Source organism: Vitis vinifera, chromosome 4, assembly GCF_030704535.1.
Source record: "Vitis vinifera cultivar Pinot Noir 40024 chromosome 4, ASM3070453v1".
In the NCBI taxonomy this organism is placed as follows: Eukaryota; Viridiplantae; Streptophyta; class Magnoliopsida; order Vitales; family Vitaceae; genus Vitis; species Vitis vinifera.
Window position 1 is genome coordinate 24,771,819 of NC_081808.1, and position 23,692 is coordinate 24,795,510.

Genomic DNA, 23,692 nt, shown 5'->3' on the forward strand with positions numbered 1-23,692 from the left:
AGTTTTTGTAAAATAATATTAAATAAAATATAATAATTATTTGGAAAATACGATTAAATTATTAATTGTAAAATTTTTATTGATGTAATAAATTTTGGTACTATGAAATATTTGGAAGTACTTTCAATTAATAATTTTGTCAAAGTATTAATTTCGAATATATTAATTAATACAAAGGAAAAATAATAATAATAATTATTTTACAAGATTTTGTTATGATGTCAAATTTGATATACATTTTCATGAATTTTCTAAAAATAAAAATAAAGACGAGTGGTAATAATCCAAGACATATGTCACAGAGTGAGTAGTGAGTGGTGTGAACAGGGTTTGGTAAAGCATTTACCAAAAGGAATCTTCATGAAATAAAACAAAAATAAAAGAGAAAAGGAAATTGAATTTCTGATTTATGAGGCGAGCCAGCCAATCAGAAGCCTTGGATTATAGGAGACGCTTCCCTCCAATTAGCAGTGAGACATAGCCACCTCTATTTCTCTACTCTCTTCTCTTCATTTCTCTCTCTCATAGCCTCGATTTTTGCCTCTCGCCCCCTCGGTTCCTTCTTCTCTCGGGTAAGATTTCTAGGGTTTTGTTTTTTTGGTCTCTCCAGGCTTTCTTCTCCGCTATTGTTTTGCTATTTCTGTGGTTGGTTTGTGTTGCTAGGGTTTTTCTTTGAGCTCTTTGTTTGTCAATCTTTATTGTTACTCTCGTCGATCATGGGCTCTAAGCTGGTTTTTTGTGATTTAGTTTGTCTTTGAATCTGATCGTACTGTTTGTGTCTGGTCTATTCGTGTTGGGTTCAGTTGATTGTTCTCTATTTGGGTTTCTTGGGCGGCAAGTCATTGATAAATGCTAGTTGTGGGCTTGATTTGATTGATTTCCCTTTCAGTTTCTCAGTCTCTAGACGGGGAAAAGGGGTTATATTGGTGTCTGTATGTATGTGTTTGGGCGTGTCTAGATGATGGGTTTGTTGGCTTTTGTTGTATGTTTGAGTTTGAAGTAGTTGTTTAGGGTTTTGAGGTGTTTGTAACTCGATTCAAATGATGTTGGGAACAGGGTTTCTATTGTGCAACAAATGTCTTTTGATCTGATCAGCAAGAAACACCCGCGGTTTCTTCTGCGCGATTTTGGTTTCACGAGCCGAGGTAGGCTGTGTTGTTGGCGTAGATTCTTGTTTCGGCACTGGACCTGACAGCAATTCATAAGCTCTCCGTTTATCATTTCTGCCCTTTTTAGTTTATAGAGATAGTTAATATTTGCTCTGAAAAATCATTTATTCTCGGAAAAAAAAGGAAAAACAATATTGTTGGCTGAAGGATTTGGCTATTTGGTGGCTAATTTTTAAGCGACTGTGCATTTGGATTGGGGTATATTCAGATTTGGGCATAACTTGGTAGCTGGATATTGGGTATAATGGGAAAAACATCGCTCCCTCCTGGGTTTCGTTTTCATCCAATGGATGACGAATTGGTTATGTATTATCTCAAGAAGAAGGTAATGGGGAAAAAGATGCCTTTTGAAGTCATTTCGGAGCTGGACATATACAAGTTTGTTCCACAGGATCTGCCAGGTATCCATGTAAAATAATTTCTTGCTTTAATTGTTAATTTTTACTATGATTCATTCTCAATCTGGTTGCTAATATCTGTACTTATGTCATTCCAGTTTCTTACTGATGTATGCTTTTTTGTTCCTTTAGATAAATCTTGCTTGAAAAGTAGGGATCGAGAATGGTACTTCTTTTGCCCCAGAGCGAGGAAATATGCTAGTGGAGGTAGAATGAATCGAACAACAGAATCTGGATATTGGAAGACCACTGGAAAGGATAGACAAGTTGTTTATGAGAATCGAACTGTGGGACAGATAAGAACTTTGATTTTTCATCAAGGTCGGGCACCAAAAGGGGACAGAACAGATTGGGTGATGCATGAGTATAGACTTGAAGATAAAGTTCTCGTTGACAGAGGAATTGTTCAGGTAATAATTGAGCTTCTATTATTTTTTAGTGGTGTGAAATCTATGTTAATGTTACTTATACATGTATTTTTGTGTGTTTATTTTTTTTTTTTTTAGGTTTTTGTTTTTTCTTAATATCTTTGTAGTGCATGTGGAGTTTTGGTTTTCATGGTTGATGAAAGAAACATGTCTCTTACATGTTAGCCTTTTTCATTTTCAATCTACATATTTGAGGGTTTGGCCAGTATTTTTCAATATATGTTGCATTGTTTAGTTTAATTGTTGCTTATTGGATTAAATAAAACAATCCTTGTGAATATGGTATCATTGCTATACATGGAAATTTCTGGGTGCTCTTTTCTTGTGAACTTATTCTTTGTATAGCTGTCATTCTAATTTCGTGAAATATGGGTATGTGGATTCAGCATCACAAAAAAGTGTGTATTCTTACTTCTTCATACCCAAGGAATTCGTTTGTTTAACATGTTCTTTCATTGCTTGAGATTGATTTCATGTTCTTTTGTTTGTTAAAGATTGGATTATTTTCATTTAACTATTTTTCTAGTCAAGTAACTTATACTTCTAGACTCAATTGATTGTCTAATTTGTTCATCTTCTGCATCAGATAGGTAGGCCCTTGTTGGTGTTGCCAATATTTTCTTCTGAAGTTGTTTGATATTTATGTCTGCAAAATAAAGCATTTGGAGTCAACAAAGTGTTGATCAGTAGATATTTCTGAAACTCTTTCTACTAGCATATGGTTAAAGAAAATTGACCTTTTGTTGATAAAAAACTTTGTAATTTTCCAACCTTGAGGGCTAGCTCAGTTGGTCCGGCTTTGGGTTTGCTCCCCAATGGTCACTAGTTTGAGTCCCCTCAAGGCTACTAGAGGTTTACCCGGTCGTTAACTTCAGGGCCCCATGAGATTAGTCGAGGTGCGCGTGATCTAGCCTGGACATCCACGGTTATCAAAAAAAAAAAAAAAAAAGCTTTGTAATTTTCCAAAAATGAAACAAGGACTTTATTTTGTTTCTGACATTGGTAAGAGACTGGTTTCAGTGGCTTATTCTTCTAGTACCATGGTCAAATTTATACATTAAGGCAGCAATTTTGCAATCATGATTTGTATGCATTTTATGGTGCCCTTCTTTCCCTTGCATTTGTGGTCCATGAGAATGAATTTAGATATAAAAAACAACTTCAGCACACACCGGGACCATAATTTTTAAAAACTGCACGATATAATATATTTTTTTATAAAGAAAATGTACATGTATTATTATCCATATTGTCTCCTAAGTGTATATTATGATATATGTGTGATACAATAATACATATGCTTTCAACTATTTTTCATAATTTTTAACAAAAATGAAATTCAAAATTTTTTTATAGGTAAATTTTGTCCCCATAGGGACTTGAACCTAGATTCATTTTTTTTATTAAAAGAATTAGTATATTGATTGTTTAACATCTACAGAAAGGTTAGAAATTGATCTTAAAACAAAGAGTTAAAATAATCTTATATGAAAAGTCTTGTTCTCAAAGGTGAAAGTGGAAGTTAAGTAAATCTATTCTTACAATGAATAATGGAAAAATTTTGTTTAAATTGTTTGAATGTTGACATTTAAAATGATTGTGATCAGTGAATAAAACTCTTACCTAACTTACTACATTTTTTTTTCTGGATTTTTTCTTTTTCATTTTTCATTTCCAGTTGAAAAGGAATGATGGTGAACATAAAAATATAGAACCTAGGAGATGAAGCATAAAGACACATATATCAACACCACATATAAGTGCATATGCCTAATTAAAATTTGGAACTAAAAATAAAACCTAAAAATTAAAAAGTTTATTTTTGTGGATTTTATGATGAACCTACACATTAAACTCATGATGTTGAATTGAACTTTTTAAAACTTTGGTATTCTTAATATAGTATGATACAGTTTAACTTTTTAAGTCATATTATCTTTGATGAAATTGGTTATATACCACTCTATACTTCGTTCTTCCAATATATCTGCCCATGTACGCATATATATTTTTAAATTTATTTTTCACTATATAAAAAAAATTACCATATGTGGTACAACACACAATGCATAAAAATGGAAAAATGGTACACAATATGTTTTGCCAATGAACAACTATGCTTTGGACTGTTTTAAGTAGCAGTACCTGGTAATGGAGTGCTTTGAGAAATTTTATATTGAAGATAGTTTGTGAATTAGTGTGTAAGCTGTAACAAGATTTAAAGTTCTGAAGTGTTTAAAAGAGCTTTTAAGCCCAAAATATTTTCTTCTCTAAAGTGCTTCACCGGAGAACTAAACATGCTGTGAATCACTATGATGAAATTGCTTTTAGGAAAAGCTGCACTTACGAGCCTTAGTCATCATACAATGCATCAGGCCTCCTTTCCATGTTGCTTTATTCAGTTGCCTATTTTCAATTCAAATAAATGGCCGTTGGGAGAAGTTCTAGTGGCTATAATGTTAACTGATTCTCTTTGTTCTTTTGTGTTGTAGGATGCGTTTGTGCTTTGTAAGATTTTCCAGAAGAGTGGTCCAGGACCAAAAAATGGTGCCCAATATGGTGCGCCATTTAATGAAGAAGAGTGGAACAGTGAGGATGAAGCTGATCATATAGAATCTTTACCTTTTTCTTCCATAGACGTGCCTGCAATGGTGCTTAATGACAACCAAAGCAATTCCATTTTAAGAGACACAGTTGGCCCTGAGGATACGCCTAGTGGGTTTCCATCTAACTCAGGTCCATCTCAAAGTCTTCCATCTGCTGACATGGTGCTTCCATCAGTTCCAGATGGTGATATTTTTGAGCTTCCAGTTGATAATGAGCTTATGTCAATGCTTGACATGTTTGAAGATTCCAATGAGAATGATGAAAATGAGGTAAGCTGCTCCTATGTTGGTGGAGTGGAATGCTGTGAAATAGTTGCTTCAATGCAGCCTTAGTTTTATTCAGCAAATTAAACCAAGATTGACTTTCCATTGTCTTCTTTGGATACATGTCAGTGAGTGTTATTCATTATGCTTTCCTCTTGGCTGCTTACTTTATGCATTTATCCTGTCTGGTTACATTAGGCGATGTTGGGATTTTTTTCCCTTCTATTATCATGATCCCTTTGACAAAGATAGCAGTATGATTTTCAACGAGAATCATGAAAATGAGGTGTATAAACTGCTGCCTTGTGCCATGAATTATTTGTTTTGTTTTTCAGAGGGTGTCCCTGGTGTTAATCGATTAAATGATGTAAATTTTTCATTTTATATTTGTTTTTCCTCCTTTTTGTAATTGACAGGTTCAGTGGAGATTAACCATTGGCTGCTGATTTATGTCTTCTACTCATATTGGAGATTTTGTTTTATATTAGAAATGTCGGCACTCATTTCTTTTCCTCCAATATTTAGGCCCCTAGCCAATTTTAAGTCAGATATTTACTTTATTTTTGTATTTATTTATTTTTATATGGTTTTTTTGACAGGTGGATAAACCCAGCCATGCTCAAAATGTGGACAATGCATTACCTAATGTGGATGATGCATTAACTGGGGAAGGAAATGATATTTTTAAGGACTTAGGGGACCTGGGCAAGCTGGCAGAGATGAATGAAGATGGATTTAATTTCTCTAGTAGTCACAAAGGCAACCATTCTCTGGATCAGTGGCCCCCTGCTGATTCTTTTCTGGAGTTACGTGATCTTGATCATCCATTGAAAATCACTGTCGAAGGTAGTGGATCTGGTTTTGTCCCGCCTGGTGGTGTTTGCATGGATTGCGACTGTTGCAATAACTCTGAACACTTTGATCATCCATTTAATGATTTTGGTGTGAGGCATCATGCTTCTGCATCAATTCCTAATCCTCCTGTGCTGGCGGATAGGTCTTATGGGTTTGAGAATCTGATGGATGTGTTTTCAAAGGTGAACTATTGCAGTACCTTGACTTTCTGACATCATTTCTTTTCCATCCTCTTATATCTGGAAATTACATTCCTTTTTCTTTTCCCATGTTATCCTGAGATATTTGAATTTGCTAATATTTCAGAGATGTGTTGGAGAAAATGCAAAGCAGGGATATGGGGGATATGAATCTGCATCATACAGCACTGAACAATCTGAACCAGACAGTGGACATGTGGCTCAAACCCACAAAAGAGGTAGATTTCATTATCCTCAGTGACATTCTGATGGTTGGAACCTGCATTGTTGTTCCAATGCTCATTCTACTTTTCAAGTCTGTGTAGCAGAACACATAAGAGCAAGTGGGAGTCTTAAGCAAAAGCATTGGAACTGCTGATCTTTTAATTTATTTTGTATCTTTTGAAGATTGTAGGTTTTTTCTTGTATGTAGTTGAGTCCTGTTGAGTAGAGTCATGTAAGCAAACTCTTCAGTTCTGTTTTCATTGGTTCTGCAAGTATGTTTGGATGTAGAGTTTCTGCTACAGGTCTATTGACATGTTGATTTAAGAGGCCGTCAGCATAAGGCGCTGAGAACTCTTGCTGCAGTCTCGATTGTTATATATTGTCCTTAAAAATGATGAATCCTCATTTTCTTTTTCCTCGTTTGTTTGTTATATTTGTCCAGGAGAACAGCAAACAAAATATTATTCAAGGTTCCAACAATTGTTGGAGTCCATCCCCAGTCGACCTGCTTCAGCAGCAGAGCATCCTGGTTCTAGCAACGGACTGAGAAAAAATACAAGAACTGTCTTGTGTGCTAGTGTTGGGGTTGGTGGGTGCACCGAGGAGGCACTGTCAGACAAGTTGGAGTTGTCATGCCTGGGTTATTGTGGGTGCAACCTGCATAGGAGGAGGGAGTTTAGGAAGGAAGCAGCTCTCTGGGACGGGAATTTCATGTTTGTCCTATTCTTGGGGATGCTCTCAGCTTTAATGTGGGTGTTCATAGCTGCAATCCTCATGAAACTTGGTAGGTTTGCATGGGACCTCCTCCTTGCTTAGCTTATTTATTTTCCATTTTTGTTTTTCTTTCTTTTGTTGCCTCAGCTCAGTGCCATGGTTGTGGTGGGAGGGCCTTCAATTATATGGGGGTTGTGTAAATAAGTTGGTCGGGAATGTTTGGGATTCTATAATGTTATTTTGGTTGGTTATTGACATGAACAAGGACGAATCCATTATGGGTCAAACAGAGGGTGTTATGTGCCCTCTGTTTTTAAATTATAACTTGGCTTATTTCTTACATTTAAAATGAAACGTTTGTTTCCATAATCTTCATGGAGGTATTCTTCTGCTCGAGGATGTTTGATTTGGATTGAAAAATGGAAGGTGACGGTGATGGTGATGATGTGAAGTTGAGGGCGAGGTTAGGCACATAAGATCCAGGATGTCTCCTTGTATTTCAGTGATTTTTAAACCTTGACTTTTAATGGGGGAATTATTTCAGCACCTTGGCCTTTTTTTGGTCCACTCAATGACCAAATTAGAGTTCATATTTCTGTCACCATAAAAGCTTACAGCTCAATGAGGGTGTTGAGGTGTCTCTTTTTGTGTAATCACGTTTTGTTTTGCTTTTTTTCTTTTTTCTTTTTTGATACACTCGTAGTATATAAAAATCTCTCCACAATAGTAGGGCATGATAGACAAAGGAATAAAAAAAGGGGTAATGTAAATTTCTCTCCTGTTCTCATTTCTCTTCATGGTCCATTCTTCGTCAATGGTAAATTCTCCTGCTATTGATTCCACTATCACTGTATCGATGCCTTTTGGTTCGTCATCTTCATTGATTCAGGTTGTGAATCCAACCACAATCAAATTCCAGTGAAACTTAAACGAGGATAGCTTACTCCAATGGAAATGACATATCTATGTTGCAATTCGTGAGTTAAGGCTTGATGGTTTTGCTTTAAACACTTTTCTTTGTCCTCAATTTTTGTCTGGATCCAAATGAACAATGGCAAGGCCAAGATATGTTGATTGTCTCTTGGCTTCTTAGCCTTAGCTCAATCTTTGTGAGTATCCTTCCTCGATTGGTTGGTGGTACTACTTCACATGACATCTGGGCTGCCTTGACTCGATACTCAATTGCTCTAAATGAAGATCATTTAATGCAATCAAATCTGAATTACAAAAGTTACAAAAGAGTAGTTTAGCTATGAGGAGTTATTTAAACAAAATGAAGACCATTATGGATTAGTTGCCTCAATTGGTGAAATTCTCTCTGCAAGAGATCAGGTACATACTAGTACTAGTGGATTAGGCCATGATTATGAATACCATGCAAATTACATCTAATTTGAATACCTACAAATTAACTAATGTAATTGTGTTGTTGCTTGCACATAAGAAACCGCTTGAGCAATATAATATCAATATCTCTAATGTCATCCTAACAACTAATGTTGCCTATCAGAATCCACAAAAGCAATTCACTCATCCTGATTGAGGAAACTCATCATAGAAATGACAGTTTCATGGCAATTTAGGCACCAAGTTTCATGGCGGTAGAAGAGGTAGAGGTTGAGGGTGTAGTGGTAGAAGAAGTAATAAGCCTAAGTGTCAACTTAATGGGAAGATGGGTCACACTATTCTCAAATGTGGTAATTGTTTTGACCCATTCTTGATTGGTCTTTCTGCTTGCCGCTCAAACTTACATACTGGTACTACTGCCCCAAGATCCTCCAACAATGCAAGCGATGCTTGCAGCACTAAATACTTAAGATGATGGGGCTTGATTTCCAGACTTTGGTATCACAAACAAATTCAGCAACCTAAACATAAGAGCTGATTATTAGGGCTTTAATAAGCTGCACCTGGTTGATGGTACAAGTTCGGCTATTTCTCATGTTGGACATTCCATTTTTTCAAGTCCTCATTCTTTTAAATCCCTTAATTTAAGAAACCTTTTACATGTTCTAAGAATCGCTAAAAATCTCATTAGTATCTCACAATTTGCCAAGGATAATAAAGTTTACTTTAAAGTTCACTCTACTTTGTTTTGTAAAAGATGTGGTCACAAAAGCCACTATAATCAACAAGACTCTTAAGGATTGACTTTATCAATTTCATCTTCCAAGATTGAGAATCTCCTTCAAATGAGTCTTTCACCAGTCCAACTAGTTGTCATCACATTTCAACATCATCTTCAACAAATTGATTCTCCAACCCTTCATTCTCTAGAGTTTATATAGCCAACTTATGTTCTAGTCCAAATTCCAATTCAATTCATTGTAATCAAAGCTCAATGTTAAGCCTTGATCTTTGGCATCAAAGACTTGGCCATCAAACTGATAAGATTGTCAAAATTGTCTTGAATCAATGTAAAATAAATTTTTTTAACAATGGGAATTTTTCATTTTTGCACAGCTTGTCAATTGGGTAAGAGCCGTAAGTTACCTTTTGTAATTTCAAATTCTGCTTATCAAACTCCATTAGAGCTTGTTCACTCTGATGTTTGGGGCCTTGCTCCAACCCTCTCATCTAATGGTTTTCGATATTAGGTGAGTTTTATAGATGCCTATTTTAGATGGCCTATTCCCCATGAGCTCAACCTCCACCTCTACCCCCTATCAACATAAAGGGGGTTTCATATGTTTTTACTTCCTTAAAGCTAAATCTAAAGTGTATTCAATTTTTCATAATTTTAAAACACAAGTTGAACTTTATCATAATCATAAACTAAAAACTCTTAGAACAAATTATGGTGGAGAATTTCATTCTCTCACTTCAACACTTCACATTTTTGGAGTTGTTCATCAACTCTTATGCCCTCATACCCTTGAACAAAATGGGTTTGTGGAGGGGAAATGTAGGCACATTGTTGAAAAAGGTCTCACTCTCTTTGCTTAAGCCAACCTCCCCATTTAATACTAGGATGCAACTTTCACTACTGTTGTTCACATCATTTCGACTTCCTATTTTTATTCTTAACAACAAAAATCCATTAGAAGTCCTCTTTAAAGTTCAACCTAACCACTCTAAGTTCAAGGTCTTTTGTTGTCAGTGTGTCCCTTACATTTGACCTAACAATGGTCACAAACTTGAGTACAAGCCTCCTCCTTGAACTTTCCTTGGTTAAAGGTAACAAATGTCTTAACTCTAATGGCCAAGTATATATCTCCAGGCATGTCACTTTCAATGAATTTGTTTTCCTTTTCAAAGCATTCCCTTTTCATCTCCTTCTCCATCTACCAATCTACAACTAATTCCTTTTTTTCTGCCTTTCGCTTGTCCTCCTATTCCACCTTGGGTTCCATCTCTATCTATCCCTTCCATTGATTCTTTCCCTAACAATACACTTTCTCTATCTTCTATTTATGTATTAGAATTCTTACCATCTTACTCTTTAGCCCTAGCACCAATTGATCAAGCTTCATGTGGTCTTTCTCATCCTATGGTTACTTAGGCCTCTATGTAAGAATTTTTAAACTGAAAGTTCTCACTACTTCTGCAAGTGAGGACCTAGAACCATCTATTGTTATTATAGCATTATCAAATGTGAAATAGAAATAAGTCATGGAAGAAAAGTTCAATTCTCTCATCAAGAATAACACATGGACCTTGGTTTCTCCTTCTTTGGATAGGAAGCTTAGAGGCTGCAAATGTATCTTTAAGATCAAAAGAAATGTTGATGGTTCCATGGCTCAGTGTAAGGCTAGACTAGTTGTCAAAGACCACAGTCAACTTGCTGGTTTTGACTTTATTGAGACATTTAGTCCCATGGTTAAACCGTAGTTCTTATTGTGGCTCTCTTACATCACTGACCAATTCAACAGTTGGATGTCAATAATACTTTCCTTAATGGGGTCATACATGAAGATGTGTATATGATGCAACCACTTAGGTTTAAAGACCAAAGTTCTCCTCACCTGGTGTGTCAACTTCATAAGGCTCTCTATGGCTTGAAATAAGCCCCAGGGTCTGGTTTGACAAGCTAAAAAATTGTCTTACTACTGGCCATTTCTTCTCTTCTAAAGTTGATTGCTCTTTGTTTGTTAAATTTGGATCTCATTATTGTTTTTATGTGCTGGGAGTGATGCTACAACTATTGACTAGCTCATTTTGTAGATTCATAATGTTTTTGCACTCAAGGACTTAGGACCTCTCAATTCTTCCTTGGTATTGAAGTTCACATGTGTACCTAATGACAGAATGCTTCTTAACAAGGAGAAGTACATTCAAGACCTACTAGAACTAGTAAAAATGCTCCATGCCAAGCTGGTATCTACTCCAATGATAATTGGTTCTCCATTGTTTACTAAAGTAGGTGATACTTTTGAGAATGCAACCTTGTACAGAAGTATAGGTGGTGCTTTGTATTATGTTTATTATAACAAGGCTAGGGATCTATTACAGTGTGAACAAGGCGTGTCAGTTCATGTAAAATCCCCTTGATATGCTTTGGAAGGCTATTAAGAGTACGCTTTGATATCTAAAGGGCACCATTGATCACGATTTGTTGTTACACCAACCCTCAAAACTTAATTTAATAGGTTACCCAGATTATGATTTAACCTTAATTTAATAGGTTACTTAGATACTTATTCGGGTATGGATCTAGATGATAGAAGATCTACCTCATGTTATTATGTTTTCTTTGGTGGAAACTTAATTTCTTGAAGCTCAAAGAAATAACAAAGGTAAAGCTTGACTAATGCGATAATAGAATTCTATGGTTGCAAAACTTGTTATCGAAAGTGAGAATACAACCATCAAGGCCTCCTTTGGTATCGTATGATAATTTGAGCAATGTTTGATTGTCAACTAATCTAATATTTGCATTCATGAACTAAGCTTATAGAATTAGACATTATTTTTTTAGAGAAAAGGTGATGTCTAAGGAGCTACTAGTTCAACATGATCCCTTTTTGAATCAAGTTGCAGACATTTTAACAAAACCATTATCAACAACTCACTTTGGAAGATTGAAGAGCAAGTTTAGTGTTGTTTCATTGACCACACTCACCTTAAGGAGAAGTATAAAAGCTTGTGTAATAAAGGTGTTAAGGTTAGGGATGGCAATGAGGCAGGTTTTTTCGGGTACCCACCTTGTCCCTAATGGGACGGGGTTCAATTTTAATAAACGGGTTTGGGACGGGTATGAATTTTTTTTTTTAAAACTCGGGGTGGATTCGGGTATTGTCCTGCCTTACCCTCACCCCGATTATATATAAAATTAAATTTAAGTTAAATTTTAAAATTAATTTAATTTAAATTTTTATTTTACTATTTTTAATATATAGATAATAAAAAAATATTTTTAATAAAATAAGTTATAAAAAATATAATTATTTAATTATTTATAAAATATATTTATTTTAATGTAATTACAAAATTTAAAAGTAATTTTTTTAAAAAAAAATTAAAATTAAAAAAAAGGTTAAACGGGGCGGGACGGGTATGAGAATTTATTATACCTGCCCCGTCCCGTTAATTTTTATAATGTGATGGAGATGAGAATTGTTTTGAATAAACGAGGCAGGATTGGGATGAGGATGACTCGTCCCGAACCCGCCCCGTTACCATTCCTAGCTAAGGTGTCTCATTTTATGTAATCACATTTTGTTTGCTTTATTTATTTAAGAAATACTCATGGTAGAAGTGTAATGGTAAGTACATAAAAATATCTCTATACAATAGCAAAGCATAACAAAAAAAAGAATACAAAATGGGTAATCTTAAATTCTCTCTTGCTCTTATTTCTTTTCACGACCATTTAATGTGTCTAGGTATCCACACACTTTAAAATATAAAATCTCCTAACACATGCATTTAAGTATTTTTAAAATACCTAAAATATCATTTCTATTCTTCTCTTCCACATCACATCTTCTTCTACCTTCTTTTCTTATTTGTCTTCTTCTTAACAAAATCCCAAGGCAAAATCCTATCATCAAAAGTTTGTTTGTATTCAAAGAAAATTTCAACATCTTTTATGCATTTTAGTTTATATCCCCACTTTTTAAAAGAATTTTTGTTTTTTGTTTTTGGAACTTAAAAATACTGAGGTTGAAAAAACAATGTTTGAAGTTTTAGAGCTAATAGTTTTTGAAGCATCCAACACTATACTTCTAGATATTCTTTAAGGGTGTTTGATAACTATACTTTCGAACACTTGCCCTTAGGGATGTTCGAAACTAAATTAGTAGATGCTTTTAAAGGTCTTTAAAGGTATAGTGTCAAACACTTTTAAGAGTATTTGGAGATATAACGTGATTGCTTCAAGGATTGTTCATACCTGAAAACTTTTGATACTCTTTTTGACCTCTTAAACTCCAAACTAAATAAATATATACATATATATATATATAAAAGAAGTTAAAATCATATCTTTGTACTTCTATATTAAAGATGATTATCTGATTATTCATTACTCAAAAAACATAACTTTCTTTGTTGGAGTTATGAAAAGATTGAAAAGAGAAAGGAGGAAAAAAAGCAAGGTGGTATTTGTTTGTTTGTTATTAATTTAATTATAAATAGAATTTAAAACTAAATAGTGTTTAATAATATTAAATATTAAATTGTTAGTTTTTTTTAATATTTTATTTTTATTAAATATTATGAATAAAGAAAATTCAACACATTACTTTTTTTTTTAAAAAGCAAATATTTTGATTTTTTCTGTTCAATAAAAAATTTAAGAAATAAGTTAATAAAAAGTAAAAAAAACAAACTATCTGAAATTTAAAAGTAAGTTTTTTAAAAAAAAAATTAAAAAACAAACACTTAATATTAAGTATGTATTAATTTTTAAAAGTATTTTAATTTTTTTCACTAATAGGTAATTTTGTTCTCAAAAAATTATAATCCAAGTGAATACGTGGGGAATAAGTGGGAGTGAATATAGATTTTCTCAGCAAATTTGGCCTATTTTGTAATTCTTTTATTTATTTATTTGTTGTGCAAAACCATGACCAAACGAAAATTGTTTTGATCTTTACCATCTTGAAAATCAAGGGTGGAAAAAGCAAAATAATTTGCATTTTTCACGTTTTTAAGATAAAAAGTTGTACTGAAACCTAATTAAAGTTCATGTCAACTCAACTTAAAAAAAAAAAAAAACAGTAAAATGTGCATGGTCTAAAAATAGTAGATTATTAATTTAAAATAAGTAAATAAAATTAGAGATGATAATGAGATGAGTTTTCTCGGGTATTCATCTCGCTTCTAATGAGATATGTCTGAAATTTAAATTAATGGATTTAGAAATATTTTTTAGACTTGGGACAGGTTTGGGTTCACCCGTCCCTTATATATAAATTTAATTTTAATTTTGAAAATTTTAATATATAATAAAAAAAATACTTTTCAATAAAATAAGTTATAAAAAATTATGATATTTTAATTATTTATAAAACATATATATTTTAATGTAATTAAAAAATCTCAAAAAAGAAAAAAGAAAAAAGATAAACGGGTCAAGCTTAAGAAATTCACATGTTCACAAGGATGAAAATTATTTTGAATAAATAGGATGGGTTGGATAAGAACAACTTATCTCAAACCCACCCACTTGCGGTCCTAATAAAATAGCCATCTTGGGAAAGTCACAGAGAAGGACCAATCCTAGACAAGTAGGGAAGAATTAGAAATTCTCATAAATTAAAACACTAAAAATATGAAAAATAAGCCTCAAATGAGGGAGTTTGATAAATTAATTTAATAAGCCTCCAATTAGGGAGATTGATAAACTAATTTAATTTATTAGATATATTTAATATGTTTGATAAAATAAATTAATATTACAATTCAAAATTAAAAATTGCTTAAGGGGGTGTTTGGTACATGGGAATAGGGAGTGGGAATAGACATCTCATTCTTTTTCTCCCTTATTCCTATGTTTGGATAAATGTTAAGAAGATGGAAATGAAATAAAAAATTATTCCGACAGAAATCAAATCCAACTTATGAGTCGGATTTGCATTCATTAAAAGTAGGTGGTATTCTGATTCATTAAACCTATTTGATAATATAAAATAACCTAAATTACTATTTTACCCTCTTATTTTGTTCTTCAAACCTGATGTTTATCTTCTTTGTAAAGGTAGAGATCCATTCATCATCCACTTCTTATCTTCTTTGTAAAGCTAGAGACCCACTCATCATCCAATTCTCTGCAACAAGTGATTCTTCCAAATTGAATCAATTAAACATTCCATAATATTTAAAAAAAAAATCAATTTCTAATTTATAGGGTTTTGGATGTTCATTTTGATTGTTGGATCTAGAATTCGTCATTGTTTGCTACAACTAGGTTCTGAAAACTCTCTTCTACATCTTCGATCAGGTTTACCTTATTTTCTCTTTCTTCTTCTACTTCTTTATATGTGTTTCTTCTTCTCTATAAATCGATTAATTTTTTTTTATTAATTTATGTTTGGAATCTTTGATGTTTCTTTATCTTGTATTAATGGAAACTGGAGAGAAAAATTGAAATGGTTGGAAAAAGATTTTTTGATTTCACATGTTTACAATATTGAAAATTTTTAATGGTTAGGAAAAAAATAAAAAGAAAAAAACAAACAAAAACAAAACTTTTGGTTTTTTTTCCCCTTTGTTTATTATTATCAGTGTCTTCTTTTCCTAGTAAATAAAAAGATTCTATAGCTTTTTTTGCATGACAAATTATTTAAAATTTTGATAAAAAAAAACGAAAATTTAAAATTTTTTAAGGTTATGGATTTTATCGGATATGATACTTGTTGAAAATTAAAATAAATTTGAATTCTTTTATTTCCTCTTTTGAAAATAGGAAAAACATTTGCTAGCTTTGAGAATTTAAATATTATAATAAATAATTTTTTTTTGAAAAATATAATTTTATAACTACTTAAGCATGACAAATTATTCAAATTTTTAATAAAAATAATAATTGAATATTTGTGCATTAGGGTTATACGATTTTTTATGGTTAATTTTTTATTTATTGAGTATATATATATATATATATATATATATATATATATATATATATATATATATATATATATATATATATATTTAGTCTTATTATTTAATAACAGAAAACCTCTCAAATTTTATTTTTTAAAAATAAAAGTAAAAATAAAAAAACATTTTAAATTATATGTAAGGATATTATTGTAAATTTATTTCTTTTTCATTTCCATTCCTATTATTATCAAACATTGGAATGGAAACAAATAATCATTCCAATCTTGCATTCCTAAGTTCATCCAAATGCTAGAAATGAAATCATCAAATTCATTCCATTCCACTAAGAAATAGGAAAGGAAACAAAATATTATTTTCATTCCCTATTCCGACGTACCAAACACCCCCTAAATGTAATTAACTTTTTATAAATTTCAAGTATCCACTTTTCATACATTTCCTTGCTCTTTATGTAATATTATAAATTAGATAAATAAAAATTAATTAATAATTTTTCAGTCAATAAATAAGAGCAATGACCATTCACTCTAGGCTCTTCTATGACTACTCCCATCTCTTAAATGGTTTGTGAGCGAAAAGACATATGAAGAAAATGGGGCAAATGTCGGAGTGATAACATTTGTCATTCAGGCTTGTACTTCTTTTGTTGTGGGGCGAACGATAGGTTGGGAGGGTGCGGGAGGCAACGCCCCCTACGATACGGTTCAGGGGTATTTTTGAAATTTTCATTCCTAAGGGTTAATATAAATACTCTTTTATATAACTTTAATTTTATACATAGTAAAAATTCTCTTCCCTGATCCCGTGGACTTAAGCAATTAGCTGAACCACGTCAAATCTGTGTGTTCTTCTTTCTCATTTTTCTATTATTTTTCATCATAAATCGTTGCACCCACTTTAAATATGTCTGTTTCTCTTTCTCTTTCTCATTTCTTTTTATTGCTTTTCACCATAAATCGTTGCACCGATTTCCACAATTTTATTTTGAAAAATATCTAAAAATTTACTGATGGTAAAATGATTTGATATTTGAAATTGTTGGATAGAGGAGAATGGGAATAAGTTATAAAATTCATGCACTCAAATTGTATTTGATAGGTGGAGAAGAAAATGAGAATAAAACTAATCATAATACCATTTGAAAAAGTCAAACAAATTGATAAAAATAAGTTTTGATTTCCATTTTATTCTTGTAAATAATAATGATAGTTATTATTATAATAATCACAACGATGATGATGAAAAATGAAGTAAAATTTGGGTTTTCATTGTCAACCAAATTTTGGGTTCATTAGGGTGGGGTTAAAAAAATCATTCTTAAGCTTTCGTCATAAGATCCAAACAAGACCTTAGCATAAGTAACAGGGTAGCCTACTTTAATATAAGCAAGAAAAGTGTATTTTCATACATTAAAAAAAAGTCATAAAATAGGAATTTAAGTTTAGGAAATACAAATTTTATGCAATTATTTAAAAATAATTAATACTTTATTCATTTTTTGGTCAAAAGCACTACCTTTAATTATTTAGGTACTACCTTTTAATAATATAGGTACTACATTTGACTATTTTAGATGTTACATTTGATTGATAAATGTATAAAACTTGAATTATTTTTAGACAGTTATTATTTTATAATTATTTTTATATGAGTGTTTGAAAACACATTTTTTTCCCATGAGACCGGTAAAGAGTTTCATCTAAATCTCATTAAAAATATAATTTTGAAATTTGTGAGTTTCTTAATTAAAACATGTATTATTGTTAAAATTAGAATTTGAAATTTTAATGTTTAATTCTTCACATCCACATAAGAGAGATGATTAAAATTTAAAATGTATTTTTAAATTTAACCAACTTGATAATCTCTTTTCATTAAAAAAAAAAAAAGGGATTTTTCTTCATCTTTTTGAGCATCTTTGAAGGTAATACCAAATCTTTTTTCTCTTTTTTTTTTTTTTTTGCAATATAAAGGAACAAATTTTGAATATTATTTATACATGATGAAAAGACAAAATTTGCATTGATTAGTGTTTTATACAGGAAAAAGTTGTAATGTTGAAATCTAAAAGGGAGCAGAGACAATGTCCCTTGAGTTGGATGTTGGCAGATACTTTGCCTCCCTATCAAATTCTTCACCTAAATTCATCATTGAATCTCCATTCCTCTTTAACACACTGTGCACTGGCTCTAAACCCTGCAAAATTTACCATATTTGTAATTTTAATTGAATTAAAATCAAAACAAAGTATGGTTAAAAAAAATACTATATGCATACTATAATTTTAAAAATCAGATTTGGGTAGTCCATAAATTAGATTGTTGTAGTGCTTTAAACAAGTATAATGGTTGAATAAATCATTATATTATTAAAATATAATTATTAGATTTTTATTTTTAAAATACTTTCATATTTTTTTATTTTAACTGAATTCAGTAAACATATTTATAAATATTTTTTTAATATTTTATAATGAACTACATAAAATATAAATATCATAAAGCTCGGAAGAGAAAAAAATTCTTTGAAAATAGAATAAAAATGTGTTTTGACATTGATTTTAAAAAATATTTTCATTTTTTTAGTATCTTGAAAATATTAAAAGTAATTCCAAAAATCACATTATCAAATGAACAGTAAGTAATTTAAAATAAAATTACTTTTAAAAAGTTACCTTTCGTATGCTTTTCAAAATTGTGCCAAGACGCCAAAATGAAATTTTTTTTTGCCCATTTGCCTCACCAAACACATTAGGTGTAAAGGCGGTGAAAGTGATTTCAAGGGATAAAATCCACAAGGCGGCTTATAACCCATTAAAGATTTGTTTTTTTTTTTTTTTTTAATTTTAGTTAAAAATTGAAATAGAATGAAAATCAAAATTTTTGAAAACAATATCCGTACAATAAAGTTTTATTAAATATAAATTAAATTCGTGAAAATTAATTTTTCATGCTTTTCTTAAGAAATTTTTTTCAAAAGGGAATGGAAAATATCGTTAAACTAAAAGGAAGATAATAACCACCCACAAGCAAAACCAAACGAGAGAGAGAGAGAAGCAAGCTTGAAACTGCCTAAGAGCAAAACAAAACAAAAGCAAGCTGAGAGAGAGAGAGAGAGAGCAAAACAAAACCAGGCTTGAAACTGCCTAAGAACTAAACAAAAGCAAGCTTGAAACTGCCTAACCTTAAATAACTTAAATCACATAGTTGCAGTATCCAAAAACTTGGTACTGCTAAATGGAGATGAGTATTCATCATCAAATCTACATCTCTTTTTAATTATTATTATTGGGTATTATCCCATATTTTATACCCATGGACCAAAAACAAGAAAAGGAGACTTCATGCAGCATGAAACCCACAAATATTAATACACAGGTGATATCTATATGACTCCATTTCAGAAGAGTTTTTTTGGGTGGGTCATTACCTCTGTGAAAATACTCAAAGCTTCTTCCATGCTCCTTGTGTTCATCACATACAGCGCCGCCTCCTGTACCCAAATCATGATCAATCATATGATTCGAATTCCCAAGAAAAAAAGAAAAAAAAAAAAGATGAATTAGTTCAAATACTAGCTAGCATAACGTACCCTTGCAAACTGGAGCTGATTGATAGTAAGAGTCATGGGCTCAGTCTCTATGGACGTTTGCCTCTCCATACCCATCACTGCGACTCCCCGTTTTTTCTCTCAGACTAGAACACACGGAAAGAGAAAGAGGCCTTCGAAATCCAATATATGCATGCACGGTGGAGGGTCTATAAATAGAGAAGGAAAATCAGAGGCTAGGGTTGGCCATCGCACCACGTCTGGTAACGTGGCAAGCTCCAACCGTCTAGGTTCTCTCAACGTGGCTTCGTTTGGTGCGATCAAGCACGTGGCACATGTTTATGGTGTGTCTCAGGTGAGGACTCTCTAGTGTTTCGACATGTCACGTGGAGATCCCTAAATGGATATTTGCAATTTTTATTTTTGATCTTTGCTTTCTCTAAGAGAAATTACGTGTTTGTGTGTGATACTCCAACCAATGGGAGATGGCCAAGTGTTGGGTGGCTAAGGACGGTGAACCACACGGCCCACGCCCCAATTGTTGGTGGGGGTGGGGCGTGCCGCCCACTCCATCGGCCATGAGACAAGTTGATGGGTTTTCCAAATATGAATTCTTTATCTCCTCTGGTTTTGGACTCGAACATTGTCTTGGCTCAAGATAACTATCTTGTATTTGAGGTGTACATCATTCTACTCCTTTTTTATTTTAAGCAGAAAATAATTTGTTGAAAGGGAAGTTTTGTTGTCTTTTCATTTTTTATGCTCTTTAACGTCTATTCTTGTCTTAATTATACGTTATCTTTATGCAAGGTTGAGACATATCTTCTTACATGAGATGTTGTTGTCGATAGACACAAACGAGCAATATTGGTCTATTTGCTTTTTCTTATGTTAATTTAAGATTTTTAAATCTATTGAAAATATCTAGGTGATATTTATTTATTTTTTTGTTAAATAAAAAAAATTCAAAATATTTGACTTTTCTGTTACATTAAAAATAATCTATCTCGAATCTATTGATAATAAGTTTACTTTAATTATATTGGTTGATATTAACATATTACTTTTAATTAAATATAAAAAGTTAAATGTTTTGACTTTTTTCTTTTTTGTTTAACATAAACAAACACCACCTTATTTTATTAGTCTAAAGGAATCTTCTTAAATTCTAAGATTTTGAATATAAAGTGTGTAAGTGTATTCATTGATACAAAAAACTAATATAATAACAGATCATATCTATGCTTTATACTTTATGCGTATTAAAAGCGTCCAAAAAATGGGTTAATATTGAAGTTTTAGGACCGATGGTGCTTGAAGAAGTAGTTCACAAATTTATGCATAAATTTTAAACCCTAAACTTGATTTTCTTAGGCAACAAAATTGATTAATTTGATTTAATCAATTTATTCTTTTGAACAATCTTAGAGATGAATGATAATCCAAATAAATCAATAATCAGTTAATTTACACATGACATTAGATATAATTGAAAAAACACTGATAAAGATTATTGTCAACCTCAATAATGTAAAAACTATGGATCTATCGAGTGTAAAAATATTAAAATCTTCTTCTATTCTAAGATTTTGAATAACATGTTTGTAATTGTATTCTTGATTTTGGAAATGGTCTAGAGAGATTGAAGAGATAATCATAAATTTAATCCCGAATTTTAGACCCTAAATTTGAGTTTTTTAGACCACAAATTTGACTAATCTAAGTTTCTTAGGCCACAAATTTGATTAATTTGATTTAATCAATTTATTCATTTTATTGGTTCTATAGATATTCAATGATAACCTAAGTAATTCGTTAATCAGTCAAAACACATGAAACATAAGATATATATGGAAAATCATCCGTATGTAGATATTATCCTCAACCATCATAGGTATAAAAACTATGGATTTATGGTTTGTAGCAAAAATCTACTAAATATTTCAGAAGAGTAAATAGTTTTACTTGATTCAAAAGCTACTACCCTACTACACTTATATTGCCCAACACATTTACGTGGTCTAAAAACCATGTAGTGCATCCTCGTGCTCCTAAATGCATCACCTCAAAACCATGTTCAATGGGTTGAATTACTAACCTTTATATTTTCTCATTGAAAGGATTTTTAAGTTTTTTTTTTTAAAATAAAATTTTAATTTTGAGATTTTAGGAATTAGGGCATAATAATGGAATTCTTAGGAATTCTCAAGGCTCTTTTCTTGTATCTGTGAAATATGTTTTTCAATTAATTTTTATGCCAAAACTCTAGGTTTTTAGTTGTTAGGGTGTGTTTTTTTAGTTTTTTGTTGAAAGCAATTTGCTTTCAAACTTTAAGTTGTTTGTTTTTTTTTATTTTTTGCTGAATAGAAAAAACCAAAATATTTGGTTTTTTCTAAATAAAAAAAGCAACATGTTGATTTTTCTTTACTTTTTAATGTTTAATAGAAATAAAATATTAAAAAACAAATAACCTAATACTTAATACTATTAAGCATTAAAGTTCCATTTAGAATTAAGTAGAAAAAAAAACACCACCTCAGACTTAAAAAAACTTTTTAACAAATGTATTGCCAAATTTCATTTCAACATACATTCTTTTCATTTTCTTTAATTTTTAATAATTTTCCATTTTTCTCAATTTTTTAATATACATAAATAAATGTTATAATTCCTAAATTAATAGAATTTATATAATTAATCCATGCAAAAATAAAATGGGTAGTGGTGAGACCCCATATATATGATGTACTCATTTGTTAATTGATTCTAGTTACCCTGTTTATTAAAATAAATGATTGATTTAGCTTTACTCTAGGATATACATGAAATATTTTATGTTTATCATTATGTGCTAACCTTATCTATCATGATAGCACTCAACTAGCTACTAAGGTACACCCCAAATCTATCCCACTTACTCATTTTTTATTATTAATATTATCCATAGATAACCAATCAGTTGTTAGTTGTCTTGACTTAATTAGTAGAGATTTATTTTAGGTCTTAGAGGGGTGCTACGACTTATTGTTATGCCTTCTCAATATGTAATTTGACCCCCATACCCAAACTCGATTTTCACAGACTCGTCTTTCTTTTTGGGAGTCGCACTTAGAATTTTTATTTCTTATTTTATTTTCCCTTTAAAAATAAATAAATAAGTGGGGCTCTACTTTAAAAAAATGTAGTTTTTTTTAACTAAAAACGAGTCTAGCAGTCAAGTGAAAACACATGTGAAAAATGTGGGTTCACAATTGTGTTTCAAAGACATGATTTCCACAAAATGAACTAAAATCACATCTTCAAGACATGATATCCATCTGGTGCTTTACTAGCACAAAACTCCATAGATTTGAAAATATTTTTAAAAGTGTTGTATTTTGAAAAGTATTTTTTTTAATTATGGTATTTTTCAATAGAGCTCATATGGAAAAAAAAAAAAACGTCTGGCTTCTTATTTTTAGATCAAGATTTGTCAAGCCTCTTCTCTAGGCAACAAGTTGCAACTTAGTGTTGAGTATGTGAAAGCTCTAATACCACTTATGGGGAAAAATCACAACACTTAAATGAAATAGGAAAAAATAAAATAAAATAGAGAAGACAAAATATTTATGTGATTCGATGTAATCACTTATGTCTATGGGAAAGGGCGATCAAATTTATTATAAACATCAAGATTAATGTATCTATCATAAAACCACATATTTATAGTCTTATGGATTAACCATAAACAATAGTTTTCTAATTCTAATTAAACTTTAAAAAATAATTTCTTTCTCACAAATTACTACTTGATTACTTAATATTTTCAATTTCTAAAAGAGTTATTGACACCTCATCCATTGTCAACGTTGTCTTTCCAACGAAGAACGTAGCCACCACTATCTCATATAATTTTTGTAGGGATGATAGTAAAATAATAACTTGATCTTCCTCATCCATCTTAATACTTGGGTAACATATTTATTAAATTTATTTGTATAATCATTAACATCTATTATTCTGTTCATCTTTAACTTAGGTAGTTGTTTTTTCAAATATAACCTATTTGTAAGGGATTTTGACTTATATTTTTTTTTAACTTCTCCCATAAATTAGATGGAGACTTTTCATTCAAAACATTATACTTTATTTTAGGAGTTAAACTTAAACGAATAGTACTTGTTGCTCTTGCTTTTATTTATTCCCATACTTCATCTATCATGTTCTTTGGTTTTTTACCTTATGATGCTTTGAGAAGTCCTTGTTGCACCAAAACATCTTTAACAATACTCTTGTCAGATACTAAAATAATTC

The 23,692-nt window shown here is 31.3% G+C and overlaps 2 protein-coding genes across 2 annotated transcripts; one reads left to right on the plus strand and one right to left on the minus strand.

Moving 5' to 3' along the window:
* Nucleotides 1-401: 401 nt before the first annotated feature.
* On the plus strand, nt 402-7,207 carry LOC100854361 (NAC domain-containing protein 82). Its single transcript, XM_003631867.4, has 7 exons — nt 402-572; nt 1,057-1,570; nt 1,700-1,977; nt 4,488-4,871; nt 5,465-5,902; nt 6,027-6,138; nt 6,567-7,207. Exons 2-7 carry the CDS (start codon nt 1,414-1,416, stop codon nt 6,938-6,940), a joined length of 1,743 nt encoding a protein of 580 aa, XP_003631915.2. The 5' UTR covers nt 402-572; nt 1,057-1,413; the 3' UTR covers nt 6,941-7,207.
* A 10,635-nt stretch (nt 7,208-17,842) lies between these two features.
* LOC100266089 (uncharacterized) lies at nt 17,843-19,598 on the minus strand. Its single transcript, XM_002280872.5, has 3 exons — nt 19,442-19,598; nt 19,280-19,342; nt 17,843-18,046 (listed from the first exon to the last, which is right to left on the minus strand). The coding sequence occupies exons 1-3, from the start codon at nt 19,514-19,516 to the stop codon at nt 17,915-17,917; spliced, it is 270 nt and encodes an 89-aa protein (XP_002280908.1). The 5' UTR covers nt 19,517-19,598; the 3' UTR covers nt 17,843-17,914.
* Nucleotides 19,599-23,692: the final 4,094 nt, after the last annotated feature.

Excerpts from the sequence above, each read along its gene's own strand:
- LOC100266089 (XM_002280872.5), bottom strand. The coding sequence starts at position 19,516 with ATGGGTATGGAGAGGCAAACGTCCATAGAGACTGAGCCCATGACTCTT. Across the intron at positions 19,343-19,441 it reads ATCAGCTCCAGTTTGCAAGG|GAGGCGGCGCTGTATGTGAT; the intron begins GTACGTTATGCT and ends ATTTGGGTACAG. Across the intron at positions 18,047-19,279 it reads CTTTGAGTATTTTCACAGAG|GGTTTAGAGCCAGTGCACAG; the intron begins GTAATGACCCAC and ends TAAATTTTGCAG.
- LOC100854361 (XM_003631867.4), top strand. The coding sequence starts at position 1,414 with ATGGGAAAAACATCGCTCCCTCCTGGGTTTCGTTTTCATCCAATGGAT. Across the intron at positions 1,978-4,487 it reads TTGACAGAGGAATTGTTCAG|GATGCGTTTGTGCTTTGTAA; the intron begins GTAATAATTGAG and ends TTTGTGTTGTAG. Across the intron at positions 6,139-6,566 it reads GGCTCAAACCCACAAAAGAG|GAGAACAGCAAACAAAATAT; the intron begins GTAGATTTCATT and ends ATATTTGTCCAG.